General features: G+C 42.3%; 1 protein-coding gene across 1 annotated transcript in view; it reads left to right on the plus strand.

Moving 5' to 3' along the window:
• FTO (FTO alpha-ketoglutarate dependent dioxygenase) overlaps positions 1 to 21,983 on the plus strand; it is a 694,380-nt gene that overhangs the window by 140,070 nt on the left and 532,327 nt on the right. Inside the window, exon 2 of the mRNA XM_082269859.1 lies at positions 11,944 to 12,021. Within this exon, the coding sequence (XP_082125985.1) occupies positions 11,944 to 12,021 (78 nt within the window). The remainder of the gene's footprint in view (positions 1 to 11,943; positions 12,022 to 21,983) is intronic.

The raw sequence follows: 21,983 nt of genomic DNA on the forward strand, positions 1-21,983 counted from the left end.
TGGAGTTTTTGGGGATACCATGATGTATCTGAGGTCCCGAGAACACATAGACAGGTATGCTTGCATAAATGCAAATTCCCTGTACATTTTGTAACATTGGAACCTTCAGTGTGGAACTATCTAAATAACAAACAGGCTGTTAAAGGAGGAATTTCTTGGTTCTACAATTGCTCCAGAAATCACTATCCTTTATCCACTGGGAAAAATAACTAGGGACTTTGTTCCCTTTAGAAACCTGGATAGCAGCCATTACCCATGGCTTTAACACCACCCACTGCATGGATCATCGGGACAACTTCCTCAAGATATTACATAGAGGGTATTTTAGACCATACAAACTGACAAAGCTTTACCCTGATAATTTGCAACTCGGTTGGCGTCATTGCGGTGCCAATGGCAATCTGCTTCATATTTTGTGGATGTGTCCCAATCTTTGCAGTTTTTGGAACACTATATTTGTAATGATCTCACAACCCACAGGTATCCTAACAAAACCCTCCTCTGGTCTACCCTTACTTAACCTTTACATTTCCAACTTTCCATTACAGTATCGAACTATAGTTTCACATAAATAAATAGCATCCAGTTTAGTGATCAATAAAAAATGGAAAAGCAACCTGACATTTCGGAAGTTTTCCATAGAGTGAATCTACACTGTATGTACAAAAGAGTGATAGCTTGTAACACTAAAGCCCCGTACACACGTACCGATCGTCGGCCGACGGAACGTCCTACAAATGTTCGCGGCTGGTGTGTTTGTTGTTTGTCTGTTGAAAAGTGCTCAAAACTTGCCCAGGACATTTGTCTTCCGACAGAAAATGACGTCACTACGTTCCACGCACGTTCGCCGCTACAAAAGAGGAAGTGAGTGTTTGGCCGTGACCCTTCTGGGCATCTCGCGCTGATTTCGGTAGCATTTGTTTGGTTGACGACATTTCGCTATTTTCCGAGACATCGTTCGAGAATTTATTATGGCGACCGTGAATTCGTCCGTTGCTGTCGTTAGTGTTGGAGTTTTGGCTCTGAGACGACGTACGAGCAATAGGAAGAAGAAGCGGACCTCCTGGACGAAAAATTGGTTGCTTAACCGTGATCAATTTTCTCATATGTCCTTGCTGAGGGAGCTCCAGGAAAATAATCCTGATGACTTCAGGAATTATTTGAGGATGACGGATCCCATCTTTTACCGTCTTCTTGCCCTGGTGTCCCCCTATATTCTGAAGCAGGATACTTGTATGCGGCTTGCAATTACTCCTGAGCAAAGGTTAATTGCGACGTTGAGGTATCTTGCAACAGGGAGAAGCCTGCAGGATCTGAAGTTCACCACAGGCATCTCCCCCCAAGCTCTTGGAGTCATCATCCCTGAGACCTGCTCTGCCATCATCAAGGTCTTGCAGAAGGACTATATCAAGGTATGTTTGATTTTTTACATTACATTACATGTATTACTAGTTTCACCTGAATTATGATGTTTTTGGATGTACAGCAATTGACACAGGCCATTATTTGTAAACTACCCTCTGTCCGCATTCACATAGTAGTAAAGATGTAGATTATCTTTAACCATTTGTAAAATTACCCACTAACCACCCCACCATTCTCTCCTATGTGTCCCTAAACGCATTGCCTGTTAACAGTATGTCGAATTTATCTAATTTTATTGCTTTCCCTCAAACAATTATTCCTTGGCCAATGTTTTAGTACCTAGTTAATGATTTATCTAAAATACATCAGTCCATCCATTCCCACCTATGATTCTATATGTTTATGTAATGATGTTAAAACCTTCACTGACCACAAGCCCTTATTGATGTATAAATGCCCAGTTTTACTTACCCATCCCCCACCCACATGCTAAATCTCAAAGTCAGCATATACCAAAGCTCAAGTTCAGAGGTCTTCAAACTATGGCCCACCAGTTGTTCACGAACTTCAATTTCCATCATGCCTAGTCATGTCTGTGAATGTCAGAGAATTACAAGGCCTCATGGGATGTGTAGTTCTGCAACAGCTGGATGGCCGTAGTTTGTAAATCTCAGCTCTAGCTGGTGAGTATAATGGGCCATACACACTAGAAGATTGTCAGAACAATTTATCCTTCCGATTTACCAAAACCAAATAATATAAGGTCCAACAAACACTTTCAAATCCTATGCAATCTGGTAGGCCCTTGCACTACATAGAAAAGGTATATCTGCACGAAAAAGTCTTCAGAGAATCTTCTAGTGTGTATGGCCCTTTACAATATAAGAACAATAGGAGGTTGAAAATAAATGTATGTAGATGTTACATCCCCATATCCAAACCTTTGCCTTCCTGTTGTATATTTTTTTAGCAAGTTGCATAAGCATTTAACAGACAACTGTGTGTGTAATTAATAATGTGATGTGCTCAAGCACTAATTTTATTTTTTTTATTTTTTTCCCACAGTTTCCTTCAAACGCAGAGCAATGGCTGGAGATTTCTGATCAATTTCTGGAGAAGTGGAATTTTCCCAATTGTGGGGGTGCTATTGATGGGAAGCACGTCCGCATTGTCCCCCCTCCGAATTCCGGCACATTTTTTTATAATTATAAAGGTTTTTTTAGTATAGTCATGCTAGCCATAGTTAATGCAAACTATGAGTTTATTTTTTTGGATATTGGCAAAAATGGCCGCAATTCGGATGGGGGAGTTATTGATCAGACGGAGTTCGCTCGTCGTCTAAAGAACGGCACTCTGAACCTGCCATCCAGGGAGCAAACTGTTGAGGGTATGAGCTTTGTGTTTATCGCAGATGAGGCTTTTGCGCTTGGGGAGCATCTCATGAAGCCCTACCCTCAGAGGAACCTCACCCCAGACCAAAGGATTTACAACTGCCGGTTGTCCAGAGCTCGCAGAGTTGTGGAGAATGCCTTCGGGATAATGGCCAACCGGTTCCGGATATTCCTGACGTCCATAAACCTGGCACTGTACAAAGTGGATAATGTGGTCTTGTGTTGCTGCATTTTGCACAACTTCCTACGCAGGAATGCACAAAATTATGTATTGCAGCAACTGGATACTGACCCTGCTATGCCAGGTACAAGTGGAGAGGCCCAACCTTCTAACCAAGTGGAGTCCATGCCGTCAATGGAAGTTGGACGGTCAGCATTGGCATCACACAGGGCCCGTCAGATCCGCCAGGAATATCTGGACTATTTCGTGGGGAGAGGAGCTGTGTCCTGGCAGCAATCACTGTCACACACCCATTAATCTTGTTAAAGATTGGACACACAAGATAAATGTCAGAGATATATTATTTTTCAACACATTAAACAAAAATTGCAATGATTCTGTATTGTGGATTATAATCATTTGGGCACATATGCCAAACACAATTATTTGGGTTAATCATGTGTTATATATGTGTGACTTTGGAAGGGTTAATACATTCATCAGTGTGTTTCTTGACTGTAGTCTCTCACCAGCTGATCCAAAGTGATGATGGCCATGTGTTATTTTTTAGCCAGTGGTGTAAATACAAGGGCCTTCTGCACCCCACAAAATGTACACAAACCCTGTCACATTGAGAACTAGGTCACACCCATCTAATGTCACCTTACATTGGTGTTCATTGTCCAGAAGTTGCCCATACTATATATTTCATATAATACATTAGGGTATTAACAAAGTACCTACACCTGTTATGTTGTGTTCATTTATGACATCCTTCTCACTGCCCACCAATGTTAGGATATGTCAGTGTTATGTGAAACTTGATCATTGTTCATCTCAAAGTGTTATATATATATAGGTAATGGAAAGTGAACTAGAGCAACGAACAAGCAATACACTATAGATTACACTGATCTCCCTACACTGATTGCTACTGGCAATATCAATGCCATATTGAATCCTAGGACTGCTAGTACCTTGAGTGTTGAGTCACACTTATGCGATGCGGGAAGTCTGCGACTTTGCAGCCTTCCAGCATTGCATAAGGGTGACCCGCCACTTACTTTTTGCACAGGATTGTATTCCACAAGTGTTAAGCACTGTGCGATCCAATCCAGATACATCAGAAATAAAGGGTCATGTGCGACTTGTATGCGTGTTCAGTGCGAATGTAGCCATACAAAGTGTATGTCTCAATTCACACTGCACATCTGATGGCATGTAATATCGTAGCGCACTGCTCCTTTATTACATGCGATCAGATGTTCATGCGAAAATCAGCTATACAGTTTGTATGGCTCAATTCGCACTGCACTCGCACAAAAGTCGCACATGATGCATTTATTCAGCCGCATCAGGATAGGATCGCACAATCGTTCAAACTTGTGTGATCCGATCCTGTGTGAAATGTCAGATCGCACTGTGATATGCGTTAAAACTGGGGGTATCTTTAACATTTCATTGACACCTCCAGCAACTCGCATATGGCAGTGTCCAAAATGCTTTCATTAACATGTAAATATGGGAATAGGACAGCCATCATACATTTAGTGCTTCTTTACACAGCTTTAGACCTCGACCCCCCAACGAAAGTCTAATAAAGAATTGAACACACATTGTTGAATGTAAAAACGTTTTAGTATCAAACATTCACAGGGTTAGGGTTAGGGTTAGGGTTAGGGTGTTGTAAAGTGCTTTTCCCAAACTTGGGTACACTCTTTAACATCTGAGTGTAATTAAAATGCCCTAAAACATTATAAAAAATTTGTAACATCAGGAACATCCCAATACAAACATTAAAAACCTAGTAAAATTGTGGCTTAAAATTTGCCAATCATGTCCACAAAATTGCGCATTTTGATTTGTAATGCCGTTGCAGTCTCCTTTATTTGTTCCAGGTCTGCGCAGCATTGGAGAGCCTCACGGGTCAATTTGGCTAATGTGCAACTATGTAAAACATGGTCTGTAAAAAATAAAAAAAAATGAGTCAATGTGAATCACCTACATGAGGTCATAATAATAGAGAAACATTTGGTGTCCAGGTAATCTTAAATTCCTCTCGAGTTAATACCTACCCTGTTCTTATGCTCTTTTGCCCTAGGCTCTTCTTCTTCCTCCTGTCCTCCTCCGATGCTGTTGCTGATGATTCTGCCGGTCTCCTGAGCTTACTATATATTCATTAGGGGTGTGAACGCATGATGACGTCATTGTGAGGGCATGGTTGTAATGTATATATATTAAGATGCAGAGACCAGAGACGGGCAGAATGCACGGCAACAGCATTGGAGGAGGACAGGAGGAAGAAGAAGAGCCTAGGGCAAAAGAGCAGACAACATAAGAGCAGAAGATTGGACAGCAGAAGACTGGAGAGGAGAAGATCCAAAGAGCAGAGTGGAGAAGACCGGATGAAGATCTTTAAGAACATTTCATAAACGTCTCCTGTCGTTATTCACATACACTTCCATTTATGTGGTTAATGTGTAGGGGTACTATGTACCCCATACCCATTCACATAGTGATTGGGGTCTGGGATCTGGGGGCCACCCTTTGTTAAAGGTTGCTTCCAAAGTCCTAGGAACCCCCTGGCCGCATGACCCCCCAAAACCACCAGACAGGGTTGTGGGGATGAGGCTCTTGTCCTCCTCTACATGGGAGTAAGGTGCTTTTGGGTGTGCGGTGCAGAGGCCCCCTGGCCCAAAGCAACAAAACCCCCCCATGTTGAGGGCATGTGTCCTGCTGTGGTCCAGGGGGTGTTTGGTCCGCTTGCTCGTTCTCTTTCCTGGCCTGACAAGCTGCATGCTTGTATAAGGGTCTGGTAGGGGTTTTGGGGGTAACCCACGCTGTCTTTTTGTTGTGGGCATACCCTCAAACTCAATACCACACACAAAAGGCCTGGTTGTGAACTTGGGGGGACACCCACGGTGGGTTGTTCAATTTTTTGGTGTAGTTCCCCCTCAAAAATCTTCACAACGCAAGTGGCCCCGCAAGTCAGAGCATCCTGATCCGACTTACGGTGCGACTTCCATTCAAATAAAGAGGCTCCCATAGGGAACTAGTGTTGTAAATTGGAGGCTAAAAATAACACTGATAAAAATCATTCTGCAAAAACCTACGTGGGCACACAATTGGCTCTCTGACACTTGGTCCTGGTTCCTCCACAGTTTCGGAACTGGCTTCCATGCTGCTTGGCAAGTTGGCAGGAGATCGGGCTTCTGACCTGGCTGGGGATGCCACATCCTGGCATGATGCAACATCTGCAATGTAAATTTGTAAGGGAATACAAGAATATAAGGTTAAACAATCATTGCAAATACACATATTTCTATGATCCCACTACACAAAAATCTGTGACTACCAACCTTCTTGTTGCTCTGGTGTCTCATCACTTGTTGGCTCCACCAGGATTATTTCCGGAATAATGTCTTCATCTACATAATACAAAACATTGGCCATATCATAAAAGTCACAAGAGGTACATTTGTTAGGACATGGTGCCCTGCTTGATAGCTCTTTTAGTAACAAATATGAAGACATGTACATGGTTATCTACGAAAAATATGGTACATTAATGTTTGACAGTGCATAGGAACCAATTACCTTTAGTGGAATCTGTGCCACCTTCTGTGCCCATGTCCTCATCTTGTTCGGCAACTGCCGATGGAGCTGCCAGACCTCTCCTCCTCCTTTCCCATAGTTTGGCACGGAGTTTACGTTTTTCTCCTATTTAAAGGTTTGAATAATAATCTGTGATTAATAGGAATGTTTGCTGAGAAGATTCGTGCAGGAAAGAACGTTCGTTGCAACACAATACATATATTTTTAACTATGGCTTCCTGACTTTTAATGTCATATACTAAAACATCAACAATAGATCGATCAAATCACGACATGACAACTAAAATGAGTAATCTAACTTTTTACATAGACATTATAATCTAGACATGTTAATACAACATACACAAAATTATAAAAAACATATTGCATGATTAAAAAAATAAAGAAAAAATAAAACTTACTTTTTTTCAAAATCCGATGGATTTGGGAAAGCTGATCCTGCTCACGGTGTTTGAGGTCAGACCACCGTTTCCGAATCTGATCTTTCGATCGCTCGACACCGAATTTTTTGACCAAACAGGCCACCACCTTGTCCATGATGCCATCTTTCCTGGCATTGGGCCGATCGTAATTTGCCAACTTTCCATCGTAATCCATTTTTTCTAAAATGGAGACCATCTCCACCATTTCTGGCTTTGACATGGGTGTAGCCCTTGATTTTCGGGTGGCCCAATCACTTCGGCCCCCACTAATTGAGCTCCCAGATTGTTGAGACATGGTTCGTAATTAAACAATGATTATTCCACTGCCTCAGGTGTGAGTGCCGCATGTAGGCCTGATCTTCGGCACGTACACACCCCTGCACAAGCCCGCCACTGGAGGAGGAGTTGACGCCTGCGCTGTATTTAAAGGACGCCAGATCGTTCGGCCGACGATTCGCTAGCGGACATATCGAGAGTTGGAGCACGATCGAGCGGCGAATCACGACTTTTCCCCACAAACAAAGGTACGACTCTTTTAATAGAAAGTGTGTGTTTTGGGCCCTATACAGCTTTTATTAGGAATATCTTTATTATGTGCCAAAATACATGCTCTTTTAATATGTTTTGTGTTGTTTTGTGTCTTGCAGGCATATACTGTCCTGCAATATGGTGAACAATTTCACCACCCACAACTTTCTCATCAGTTTCATTGATGAATTCAGGCAACTGCCCTGTTTGTGGCAAGTCAAGTCCGCAGATTATAAAAATAGAAAACTCAGAAAACAGGCCATGGAACATTTGGTGGCCTTCTACAAGCCCGTCTGTCCTGGGGCAAATTTTACTTATATCCGCAAAAAAATAAACAGTATTCGCACTGCCTACAGGCGGGAGTTAAAAAAAATAGAGGAGTCCACCCAGTCTGGAGCAGGGGCACGGAATGTATATGTACCACGGCTGTGGTACTTTGATAACATGCGGTTCCTGGCAGACACCATGGAATCCAGGCCGTCAATTTCTACGCTGCCTTCGACTTCGGCAGAGGGCTCAGTGTCGGTAGATCCAAGCCAGGATGAGGATTTCCTGGAGGAGAGTTTTACTCAGGTATGGCATTTCACAATATATTGTCTGCTAAAATGTAATCATGTAACAAAATTATAAGCTAAACCATAATTGACCCTTTAGGTAAACGGGCATAGCAAGGGGTTGGCATGACAGGCAACCGCCAGGGGCGCAGGCCAAGGGGGGTGGGTCACAAAAACATTGGCATTGTTTTATTGTTTATTTTAACAATCCACTCAGCCTGCACACCCCAGAACCCCCAGTTTGCAGGCGGATTCATGCAGGTGTAAAACATTGAGAGCAGCTTCATGCAGGTGTAAAACATTGAGAGCTGCTTCATGCAGGTGTAAAACATTGAGAGCAGCTGAGCCAAAAGACCAGGAGACTGAGACTGCCTCTCACTGCATCCCCAGCACACCTCTGGTCCTAACAAACACTGCTGTAGCCTCAGCATTCCTCTGGCTCAACCTTTTTTAATACAAAACTAACAGCTCCTGCAAATGATCCATCCATCCTTGCTTCCATGTCTCTGGTCTCTCACTCTGGGTCAGCAAGGCAAGTGGCTTCCTTATTCATGTTTCCCTGCACTGCTTCACCCTCAATGCCCTACATCAAGCCCTCTGCAAGTTCAGGCCCCTCTCTCTCTGCAACCCCCTCCTCTCTCTCTCACACCCCCTCTTTCTCTCCCTCTCTCTATCTCTCAACCCTCTCTTTCTTTTTCACACCTGAGACAATGATTGCCCACTAGAGAGCTCTACACTGGGCAAACAAGGGGCAAATTAGAAACTTTTAATGCCCTTTAATTTTTTTTTGGGGGGGTGGGTTACAGTTTTACATTGATCTTGGGGGGGGGGGGGGGTTGTTGCCAAATACAGCTCCTCAACAAGGGCACTGGAGACCCTAGATATGCCACTGTATGTAAAGTCTGCTATTTGTTCACAATAATATAACAAACATGACTTTTTATATACACTATAACATTCTAATCAATTGTTCATTTCATCAACAGGGAAGTGTCACTGAGGAGGAGCCAGGTTGCAGCCAGGAGCCTGGGGAGCCTGAGGAGCCTGAGGAGCCTGCGGAACTCTTTCCACCACCACCTCCTCCTGCCAAACGGAGGCAAAAGAGGAAGCACGTGGATGACATCACCGACGAGTTTATCCAGGAGGCCACCATAGCCCTACGTCGGAAACCGGAGGCCAATGAGTCCTTCGGCAACATGACGGCAAAAATTTTAGATAAGGTGGACCTCAGGCAGTGTCAGTATGCCAGAAAAATCATCCTCGATGTGCTGCAAAAGGCTGAAAACGGCATACTTAATGAGCACAGCCATGCATGCCAGGAGCACCCGTGCCCTCCACCTCCACCTCCACCTCCACAACACCCACCACCTCGCCAAATGCCACATGGCCAGTGGCAATATGGCCAGCAGGATCCAAACCTGCCCTCATGGCAACCTGATTTCAGTTACCAGCAACTTTAATTTTTGTAACCCCCTATTATTTATTTTACCCCTGTTTGCCAGTTTCTAGTTTAATTTTGTCCAAATGGACCTTTTTTATGTTTAGTTATACGGAAAGTATTGATGTTTGCTTTGTTTTTTTTTTGCTGAGATCCAAAAAATAAAGAAAATTGAAAATAAAAAATGGCCTATCTGAATTTGTTAACATGTTTAATATTGTGCATAACCTGAAAAATATGTTTTAGACATTAATTCATACAAGAATAAAGGGTCATATCAATAGTTAGATCTTTGGTGTGAAAATACAAAAATAATGGTGAAGAGTTCAAATTATTTAATTATAAAATTTGATAGAACAGATAGAATAGACAAACATTATCTTCATCATAACAGAACACATGCCTTTTTATTAGAAAAGTATGGCATTATGAGCAGCATCTTCCTTCTTCTCACATTTATCAAGATGAGCATGTGCTCCGCATTTCACCTATTTCTTGGACTTCCGCGAGCCGAAAGTTCTTTCTGAATAAAATGTTGAGTTTACTAGAGAAAATTCTTCCGGGAACTCATTTGGTTTGATCATGCGTGTTGGGATTTGTAGCTGTGTGTCGGCAGAATTGTGTACTGACAGGCGAACAATCGTCCGTTCTGGTGTCGGCATACAAATATTTTCATGTTTGCAAGAAAGACTTTTGTCCGCGGATTGTGCGCAGACATCTGTCGGAGGCACCATACTAACACGCGTACAATCGGCAGATCCTTCGTCCACCGACGTTTGTATGCCGACGATCGGTACGTGTGTACGGGCCTTAACTCCCTAACCTTCTTCAACTCTAATTGGTCAACTTGGATTCATACCTATTTGAACGACTAAGCACTTTAGGGTTCTTTACTTACTGTTGTTTAATGCATTGTACTATGCAATCGGTGTGTTGTTTTCTTTTCAGATTTTGTTTTGAATTTATGTTCCTATTCTCAATTGACCCTATCCCCCCCGCCTTCCATTTTATTTCTGCCAATCCTTTCACTCTCCCCCATCTAAGTTTTGATTTATTGGTGCCATGCTTATGGGTAAATCAACTAAACAACTATTTTAAGTCTTTGAAGTATTATATAATAAACAGCAAAGTTAACAATTAAAATATTGACCTATATGCAATGAGAACTACTAATCTACTAAGTATTAAGCTTATATGTATACTGAAATCTGTATTGAAGCCGATAATATTAACATTAAACTATGTCAATGACTCATGGAATATGCAACACTAGCTGTTATTTATACCATCTTTTTAGCGTGTAACCAATACCGTTTCTTTGTTTAACGTGCAAAACTTTCAACAAAAAATATTTAACAAAAAAAAAAAAGGAAAATTTAGAAAAATTAAAACAATTCTCCAATATCATATTGTGTATATAATATAATTTTTTTTTTTTTTTTTTTTTTTTTTTGTATAAAGAGAGAAGATATTAAAAAACCTCGGAGTTGCCTCTTCCAAAAAAAAAAAAAAAAAAGCACTTAAACGTTGTCAAACTTGTATCTGTTTGTGCTATTGACAACACTAGTAAAACATGTATGTTTGGGGGCCCTGATCCAATCACTTCCAAACACCTTTGTGAAAAATATGTACAGTGTAGTGATTTTGCATGCAATCGCTTGACGCACTGTCTCCTGAACTGCCAGTAATAACACTTCCTATTGCAGGCTGACCACTGCCTTACAACTAACAGCATGGTCAGCCTGGTGTCAAGCTCAATCATTTGGTCATTGGCTGCCTATCTGATAGACCTGATAGGCAGTCCATCGACCAACCAAAGATGCACCACAGCATGCTGCTAACTGTAAGACTATGGCTTAGTCTTGTCATCCAGCAACATTCCAGGTAAGAAAATAAAACGTTTGTTTAAAGTGGAGCTCCACCCAAAAGGGGATGCTTGTCTGCCTCCTTCCCTCCTCCGCTGCTACATTTGGAAACTTTTGTGGGGGAGCTGATACTTGGTACCCTCTCCTTCTTCCCCCGCACCCGGCCCATTCACAGAGTGCAGCATGTTTCACGGATGCACAGTAGGGAACCAGCTGTGAAGCTGCAAGGCTTCACTACCAGCTTCCCTTAGAGGAGATGGCTGCAGCAACACCCGATAGCCAACCCGATAGGCGTGTATAAATGAGGCCCAGGGTTCCCTTGTTGTTTAGTGTCATTTTAAGCAATTAACAGCATATGAGATAACAAGCAAAAGTGGCCTACACATTTCTCTCAAACAGGTTTCCTTTAAGTAAAACATTTTATTTCACAAAAGATTTGAACAGATAGCTTTGTGATGTAGTTTGTTATAACATGCTACTGCAAATAATGTATATATGGTGTCACATAGTATAAATATGATATACACAGAAACTCACTGGTTGTAGATTCTTCTTTTGTTGCTAAGTATGTTTAGTGAATATATGTTTTAATATTTTTCTCATAGAGGCAAAAGCTTCTTGAACAGATTGGTGATGCAAAGCTTCCATTCGTAACTCCAAAAGATGAAACTTTCTATGAACTGGTATGTAACTTTCTTTTTCTGTGCAAGCATTCCTTCAGGTACTCAAACATTTTGTAAATCTTCAGAAGATTTAACAACCCATAAAATGTCAATTTCCCTGAATGTTTTATGCAGATTTGTCTGACCTATGCAGGATAACACATAAGAAGTTAGGCATGAAATGTATGCTTCTCAATGGATCTGCTGTACATAATCTATTTAGACGACGCAAACAGATTTGTGATACACCCATCTCTAATAACCATCTAAATGACTAGGGATAGGGCCAAATTTCCAATTAGGCAAGTGCCTAGGGGTACTTGTTCCCTCCATTTCTTACATAACATGTCTAGTCATATGAAAATATTTCCCAGCTAGTTTCCCTACATGTTGAAAGCATCCTGTATCTGTCTTCTCCATTACTCTGCTTTGTACTGTTTTAATATTGAACAGTAAAGGTAATTTTCCATTTTGTTAGTCCTTTCACACCTTCCACTACTTTGGCAAACATAATGAGCACTTGGGTTAACAGACCTAAAATAATTGAGTCCCTACATCTTGGTGCACACCCTCTGCACATGAGACATGGAAGATGTAAGAGGATCATAGCAGATGTGGTCTAGTGGAGCTGCTTCCTGATGGTAGGAGAAGATATTAAGGTTCCAGGCACAGTCACTGCACAAGAGGAAGGGGAGATACTGCCTCATAAAGCATAAGTGATACAATGGAAATTCGTAATAGAAACTGCTGTCTTTTTATGTGGGGGGACTACAAGTCAGCAATATAATTAGAATTTAAAGGATAAGTTCACCTTTAGGAACATGTTACATGTTCCACCCGATTTTAAGATGGAACATGTAACATGTTCCCAGTGCTGCACCTGCTGCCCGCTGACCCGCTCCCTGTGGCAGCAGTATGGGAAAAGTTCCCTGTACTAGCTGCCACTATTTGAAAGCAGCTCCGTTCACACGGCCACGTCATGCAATCACACCGCTCTGTGTGTCTGAATGAACTGCAAGCCCCGACATCCTTAGCAGCTGTCGGCTTGTCAGTTCATTGAGTCTTCCTGTCAGGGAGTATCGGCTTACCCGTATGGGATGTACAGGCAAGCCGATACACTGACCGTGTGCAGGAGACCAGCATTGCATCTGTTTTGCTGTGGAAGCCCAACATCAGTTTGTTGAGGCCTATTTGTTCAATCTTTTGCACACTTAGTGTTCATCAAGGTATCAGAAACCATGCTAGCCTACCAATGCTGACAGAATATGCCAATTATGGGATACCTGGATGAACTTCTCCTGAGAGACCAGACAGCACAAATGCTGACTTACAATGCAATGGGGATAGGTTCTGCTGGACCCTGGAAGTTAGTAGTAAAACAATGCATTTGGAACATGTGTAACTCCTTTTAGACACAGATCAAGCTTTTTTTTTTTTCCCCAAGATTTGCTTCCAGACCCCACAGTTCAGGAGCCACAAATTTGCACGAGAGTTCTGTACTTGATAGTTATTTCCCTCAAGGCAGTTCAGTTTGCTCATTTCCACTCAAGACTCCTACAACACAACATTATGGCCTAGTTTTCTCTAGTCTGGTAGCTCCGGAATCATTTGTGAACTTTTATTTTGCTTTATTGACCTATATAAAAGGCAGTGTTTTTGTATTTGCTGGAGTTTTTTTTCTGTAAGCTCATTAGGGGCACAAGTCCCACCACTCTCTTTCATATCACCTTAATACTGCTTCTCTACAAAACTGGGAGTGGGAGCATTTATACCTCATGCGGGGATAGGGAGCAGTTATACCTCACTCACCAATGGCTATTTTGTTTGCCAGTGTCCAGTTCCTCTTGTAGGCTGAAGTATAACCCAGTTGCCTATATCTGAATGTCGTGTCTCTTAAGACTAAGATCTCGATTTTACAGCTAGGAAAAAAAATGTGTTCTTCAAACCCATTTAACATATAAAAAAGAAAGTAAATTATTACTTTTCCTGGGGCCTCTGCTCCTGACCACCTCTTTGATCTTTAGAACTGATCCCGCAAAGTCCTCTGGAAAACCCAACACACCCGGGGTTTATCACAGCTCTCGCTACACCCTCCCTTTGACTTCAGATAAATGCAAGAGCAAATCATGGGGTCAGAGGGAAGAACCAATGAGAGCTTCAGAGGGACCCACAGCACAATTTGGGGGGACCAGTTCTAATGATCATTGTTTTGTTCCTTAGGAAAAGTGGGCTGTTAGAGTGGCTATTAAAGGAGAAAAAGTATTAAATCATACTTCAAGTGTAACTCCACTTTTGTTGAGAAAAATGCATTCCCCTCTGGGTAATATGTACATTGCAAGGATTATAACAAACATTGTTGCAGATTCCTACCCTTTGTTATTCTGAAGATATCCCTGTTTGTTCCTCTGCCTCTGTGCTGAGTGGGTCTAATGGGAGTGGTTACATAATTATCTATCAGCTGTTCACCTGAAGGGCACTAATGAGGTAATCTGCTGGGCCTGCATCCATTTAGACATGTTCCTATAGGTAGTATCTCACCAAAAATGAAATTTTTGTTTCAGGGGATGCCTGCAATTTGTCTTGTATCTTAGGCAAACTTCTGGGAAAATTAGTGAGCCAATCACAGAAGTAAGACATGATGTTTCTGGGGTGTGTTCAGTACACATTTGGTGTAGAGAACAACTCCAGGTAGGCATATTGCATTGCATTTTCAGAAAATTACAGCTGCTGCAGATTGAAAAGGAAAGGTCATTTTAATAACATTCAATTACAATATGACTTGTGCCGCAATTGTATATGCTATATTATTTTTTCCTTATTTGCTATTTTTTTTCTCCACAAAAGTGGAGTTACCCTTTAATAAAGGTTATTATTATTACTGTATTGGAACTGCGACCCACATTCTGTTTGTGGGCTTCTGTCAGAATACCGCTTCCTCCAGTCTGAACATAGATATCAGATATTCTAGCCGCCCCCATACAAAACTTGCAGAGAATAGCTTGTATAGATCTCCAACCTTTTATTGAACAAAATCACACCGGATATATATCTCATATATCTCACAGGAGGACATCCCCCTCCTGATCAGGTTACCCCACCAGGTCATGTGCCTAACTACATTATGCTATGCAGATGAAATTGTGTACAAAAATATAATTAACTTGAACTAATTACCTAGCCACCTGGACAGGGCCGAACTGACCTGCCGGGATAGCGGGAAATTTCCCGGCAGGCCGACTGCCCTGGGGCTGCTGTCGGCTATGAGCTCTGGGATTTTTCTTTTTTTTCACCAGAGCAGCGGCCGGTGTCGCCCGCTCCATTAGAACTGGTGCCTGGCGGAGTGATATGCTTTTTTTGTCGTCTGGCCGAGTCTGGGCTTTCACAGTAAGAGCTCCAGTACAGGTGGGCAGAGCTAGAAGATGTTACACAGCAGCCCCGATCACTGTTTCCTGCCCAGCACAGAGAGAAGATCTAAGAGGACAGATGGCAGCCTGCATCTTCTCCCCGTGAGCCCTGACCTTATTTTACCTTATTGCATGTTGCAGCCAGCTCCAGTGCTCTCTTCCTCCACACAAAGCCCTGAAATAACCACATACCATACAGGGACATTAACCCTATATAGTATGATGGGGAGGCTGGAGTGTGACCACAGCCAGTAATTTACATAGAACCTGAAGGGGGCAAGTCACAGCACTGGAGGAAGCCTACAGGAGCAAGAAATAAGGTAAAGCTGGATATACATAGATTGAGATTTGTCTAGTTCAGCAGGAAACAGCTGAATTCCAATCTGAGTGTAGCTCCCCCTGTTAGAAGCCAATCATTAGATCAGCTTCTGTTGATCAGGACTGCTGGAAAACCTTGTTTAATCAGGGGATTGCAGCCAATTGGCTACAGCACTAATCCATGTATTCTGACAGTGGGAGGTCCCCATTGTCAGAATACAATGCCCCTGAATATTTCTGTATCCACATCACTTGTGTGGATGCAAGGACCAACCAGCAACCTGAACAAAAAAAAAAAAAAAACTGTGCATGTGTACCAGCTTAAATGATGAATTCACATTTTAGAACATGTTTCACCAGTATTCAGAGTGTAACATGTTCTAATTGCCCCCCTTCTCCTCAGCTCCCCCACCCACCCTCAGTGTGACAGCGGGCAGAGATTCTTCTCCCCTCACCTGTTGTCAAATTTTGAAAACAGCATGGCTGTGCAAGGTAGACCCACAATGTCACATCATTAATTCACAGGAATCTGTGAATTTAGAAACTACAAGTCCTGTCTCCCATTGCAGCAGACAGACTTGTAGTTTAGTTTGTTGCTCACCCGTATTTCATTCACACTGCCTACAGCTCTGCAATGACAGCCTGTGCAGAGGTTTGGGCACAGAGCTTTAGACAGTGTGTGCAGGAGCCTGACATTACACACACAATCTGCTGATCATGGGTGCAATATTTTGTAGGCTTACTGTATATTACATAAACCATAGCCCTTCACCCTACTTTATTCACTCCTGACTGCTGCACTCTGTAAAAATGTTTGCTCCTGACCCTTGCACTTTGTAATTTATCTAATCTGTACCATGTCCGCAACCTCTGACATCTTCTGTACCCTGTCTGCAGCCCATGACATTTCCTGAACAATGTCCACAACCTCTGACCATCTCCTGTACTGTGTCCGCAGCCTCTGACCATCTCCTGTACCATGTCTGCAACCTATGACATTTCCTGTACTATGTCTACAGCCAATGACATTTCCTGTACCATGTCTGCAACCTCTGACTATCTCCCGTACCATGTCCGCAGTCAATGACATTTCCTGTACCATGTCTGCAACCTCTGACCATCTCCTGTGCCATGCCCGCAGCCCATGACATTTCCTGTACCATGTCCACAGCCCATGACAATTCCTGTACCATGTCTGCAACCTCTGACCATCTCCTGTATCCTATCTGCGGTCTCTGACACCTCCTGTACTGTGTCGGCAGCCTCTGACCAGCTCCTGTAACATGTCCGCAGCCTCTGACCAGCTCCTGTAATATGTCCGCAGCCACATGTGCTTTCATATATTTATATATAATACACTTTTTAAATGTGCTTTAAAATTCATTTTTTTTTCCCTATTATGAACAAGAAAATAATGATGTCCTTCTGTTGGGCTGGTGTAATAATGCTATGGGGCTGGTATGAAATTATTTCCAGGGCTGAATTTTATTCCCAGTCCGGCCCTGCACCTGGGCAGAAACCATAGAGGAGTTAATCAGCCTAATCAACAATGTGTGGAAGACAGGTGGTTGAGTTGATGATATTTACTATTTTATTTATTTGTTTCAAACAAGTCCTGAGTATTGGCACCATTACAAATTAAAATTCTGTTAGTGAATTTGTTTAGCCATAAGTAGGAGTTACCACTGGAACTGAGACTGCAGCTGGTCCTCAAATTAATAATTTCTCTCCTTAGACTTAAGCCCCGTACACATGTACGGATCGTCGGCTGAACGATCGGCCGTCTTTTGTCCAGGGCTGTCGTGTCTGTTGAAAACTGCAAAAGACTGCACACAAATTTTGTCGGCCAACAACAGCCGACTGCAGAAGTGATGTCATGTGATGGTTAACTTTCCTTGTCTTTTTTTTCTTTTCTGAGCATGCCCAGTCTTGCAAATCTGCTGTCTGTCGGCCGAAATCTGTACTGACTGACGCACAATCGGCCATTCTGTTGTCGGCGTACAAAAATTTTAATGCCTGCAAGACAGATTCTGTTCGGCCGAAAATGCGCTGTCGGCTGTCGGAAGCATCATACTAACAAGCCTACAATGGGCCGATCGGTCGGCGGCCGACAATTAGTACGTGTGTACGGGACTTAAGGCTACATGTATTAGCAACAAATGTATAGGGAATAATTAGTATTCCGTTTTACAAACTGTAAATTATATTATGTGTGTGTGTGATTGCCTCTTACATGGCCCAGTCTTCAGTTTAGTCATTGGCTGTGTCATAGAGAATTAAATAGGTAGATTATAAAAAAAGCAGTAAAATGTCAAATAGATAAAGCTTTTTTAGATTAGAGATTACTCTAGGTAGATTATTGTACGGTTAGCACAGCATCAAATAACTCCAAATGTCCAACATGGAACCCTCCTTTTTACCACATCACCAACACAACAGAGAACAGTTCAAAAAGAGTTTGTGCAAGGTTGAGAGTCTCTGTATCACGGGGATGTGATTTTTAACTGGTTTATTGGATTCTGCTTGATATAGAGGCAGTGTGAGAAAGATGCAGGATCCTCTTCTTCTGCTTTGCAGTGAATGTTCTCCCAAGTTCTGTCTTTCAGTTTGACAGCTAGTGTTTGGGTTGATATTGCAGTGAGCAGGCTATTCGTTTGCAAGATGTCAAGAGTCTGTGATGGATTGGGGTTGAGGACATATATAGTTTATCAATCAAAAACTCTGTCAAGGGGGGTGTGGTGTGTCTCTCCATGCAGATTCTGGTTAATGTCTCCAGAAAGGGAAAGGGGGGTCGGCCATTGCCTTAATTTCGGAAATCATTTTCACAGATGGTGGATGTAAAGTAGGGGACATCTTGTAATCAAAACTTCCCAGTATATAGGAGAGGTTGGGCAGTTTGGTAAATGTGTGCTTGTTGAAATTGATGGTTATACCTATGACAGGGGTCATCAATAAAGATATATCATCTGTCACCTGATAGACCTATGTCTGATCGGAAGATAGATAGTGTGGCTGAAGTTAGATGATTGGAAGAGCTCCATTATACCAAGGTAATCTCTGCAAGGGAATCCCAGTCATTGCCTGCTCTAGCTGAATCCACCTTTTGTTTGTGCTGTGAATGCACCACTCCAAAATCAGGGCAATATGGAAAGCCTTATAATAGTTTAGGGCAGCCTTTCTCAACCTTTTTAACACAGAGGAATCCTTGAAATAACTTTCCAGCCCCATGGAACCCCTGCTAAAAATGACTATATCTACAACTCATGATACATTAGTCTGATGGTCAGTGGGAAGAATTATCCTTACACTTGTGGTTATGGGATAGAATTACCCCCTTATAGATAGCTAAAATGATCAGTGGTGTAATTCGGAAATGATCTGAGAGGCAGAGATTGCTCATTGCTCAAGGAACCCCTAGTAACTTCTGCAGCGACCCTAGGGTTCCATGGAACCCTGGTTGAGAAATCCTCATGTGGGTTTTTTTTGGGAAACTCAAGCACCCTCTGTGTTTGGAGAGAGATATGAGAGTTTGATCCAGTCAGTAGGATTTTAACACCCAGAGAAAGTTGCAACATATTGCCTTCACTAGGAGACCAGGTAAAATATTCATTTTTAAAACACTATTTCAACCAAAGCAGGAAATGAGGGGGAGTTCTATTCTGTCAGATCTTGGAAAATTTCCACTAAAAGTGTGGGGGGGAGGGGAGTTAGTTGAGAAAATGCATATTAGAGTTTGGCCTAGGCGAATGCCCAGGTAAACAATATCTTGAGACACCCACTTGAAGGGGAAGTGATTTGAGCGTGGCGAGTACCAAATTGGGGATGTTGAGGTTCAAGGCCCTATATTTTTGAAGATTATTTGTAAAGTTTGTTAAACATCCATAGGTGGAAAATTCTGCTAGTAAGTTAGGGAGAGACAAGTCAGGATTGGTTAGAAGAAATAATACAATAACAGCTTTTTTTGACTAGAAAAAATATTAAATCATCAGAGTATCCTGCCAAATTGTGTTCCCGCCTGATGATGTGAGGCCTAAATACCGGTGTTGGTGTTGGACCTTGTAGCATAGACAAGGTTCCAGGATGAGGAGAAAAATAAGAGGGGAATGCAGACATCTTTGGCTTGTTCCAATCTTCAGATGACACACTGTCATTAGAGTTTATAGAGAGCAAAGGGTGGGAATAATATTCCCTGACTTTTTATATGATGTGTAAAAGAAATTGGCAAAACTTCAGGCAGTTAAGAAATATCTCCAGCAGTTTCACTACTAATACATAAAGTATCTCACAAAAGTGAGTACACCCCTCACATTTTTGTAAATATTTTATTATATATTTTCATGTGACAGCTCTAAAGAAATGTCTCTTTATGTGATAACACTGAAGAAATGACACTTTTCTACAATGTAAAGTAGTGAGTGTACAGCTTATATAACAGTGTCAATTTGCTGTCCCCTCAAAATAACTTAACCCACAGCCATTGATGTCTAAACCGCTAGCAACAGAAGAGAGTACACCCCTAAGTGAACATGTCCAAATTGGCCCCAATTAGCCATTCCTCCCGAGGGTCATGTGACTCGTTAGTGTTACAAGGTCTCAGGTGTGAATGGGGAGCAGGTTTATTAAATTTGGTGTTATCACTCTTACTCTCTCATACTGGTTACTGGAAGTTCGACATGGCACCTCTTTTCAATGAACTTTCTGAGGATCTGAAAAAAAGAATTGTTGCTGAATCTCTGAAACTGAGCTGCAGTAAGGTGGCCAAGACCATACAGCGGTTTAACAGGACAGGTTCCACTCAGAACAGGCCTCACCATTTTCGACCAAAGAAGTTGAGGGCACGTGCTCAGCGTCCTATCCAGAGATTGTCTTTGGGAAATGTACATATGAGTTCTGCCAGCATTGCTGCAGAGGTTGAATGGGGTGGGGGTGGGGGGTCAGCCTGTCAGTACTCAGGCCATACAACGCACACTGCATCAAATTGGTCTGCTGTCGTCCCATTGGTCTGCTGTCGTCCCAGAAGGGTGATGCACAAGAAAGCCAGCAAACAGTTTGCTGAATACAAGCAAACTAAGGACATGGATTACTGGAACCATGTCCTGTGGTCCGAAGAGACCAAGATAAACTTATTTGGTTCAGATGGTGTCAAGTGTGTGTGGCAGCAACCAGGTGAGGAGTACAAAGACAAGTATGTCTTGCCTACAATCAAGCATGGTAGTGGGAGTGTCATAGTCTTGGGCTGCATGAGTGCTGCGGGCACTGAGGAGCTACAGTTCATTGAGGGAACCATGAATGCCAACATGTACTGTGACATACTGAAGCAGAGCATGATCCCCTCCCTTCGGATACTTTGCCGCAGGGCAGTATTCCAACATGATAACAAACTTAAGCACACCCCCAAGATGACCACTGCCTTGCTAAATAATCTGAGGGTAAAGGTGATGGATTGGCCAAGCATGTCTCCTGACCTAAACCCTATTAAGCATCTGTGGGGCATCCTCAAATGGAAAGTGGATGAGTGCAAGGTCTCTAACATCCAACAGCTGCGTGATATAATCATGGAGGAATGAAAGAGGACTCCAGTGGCAACCTGTGAAGCTCTGGTGAACTCAATGCCCAAGAGGGTTAAGGCAGTGCTGGAAAATAATGGTGGCTAATCAAAATATTGACACTTTGGGCCCAATTTGGACATTTTAACTTAGGGGTGTACTCACTTTTGTTGCCAGCGGTTTAGACATAAATGACTGTGTGTTGAGTTATTTTGAGGGGACAGCAAATTTACATTGTAGCAAAGTGTAATTTCTTCAGTATAGTCACATGAAAAGATATAATAAATTATTTAAAAAAAATGTGAGGGGTGTACTCACCTTTGTGAGATACTGTATGTCTGTCATTTGTTTTACCTGTTAACATGATTTGCAATGCCCAGTTTTTATGCCTTTCATATTTAAATGGGGAATCCTATTTCTCTTTCATTCATTGAAGGACACAGCTTCTAATTCTTCTTAACCATTGGGTTATACTGACCCCTATAGGAGTAGGACACTAGGCAGGAAAAAGCTTGACTACGCCAATGGGCAGTCCCAGAGGGTATACACCCACTCTCATCTATAGGCACTCATTTTTTTTTTCTGCCTACTCAGGACCTAGTCCCTTGCTGGGATCTCTGGTCCTGGCAATTTTTTCTTTTTAATATTTTGTTCCTGTGAGAACTACGATCAAGTGCCAGACTGGGTGACAAACTGGATAATATAGATCCTTAGG

Source organism: Pelophylax lessonae, assembly GCF_965119305.1.
Source record: "Pelophylax lessonae genome assembly, chromosome: 10".
Taxonomy (NCBI): domain Eukaryota; kingdom Metazoa; phylum Chordata; class Amphibia; order Anura; family Ranidae; genus Pelophylax; species Pelophylax lessonae.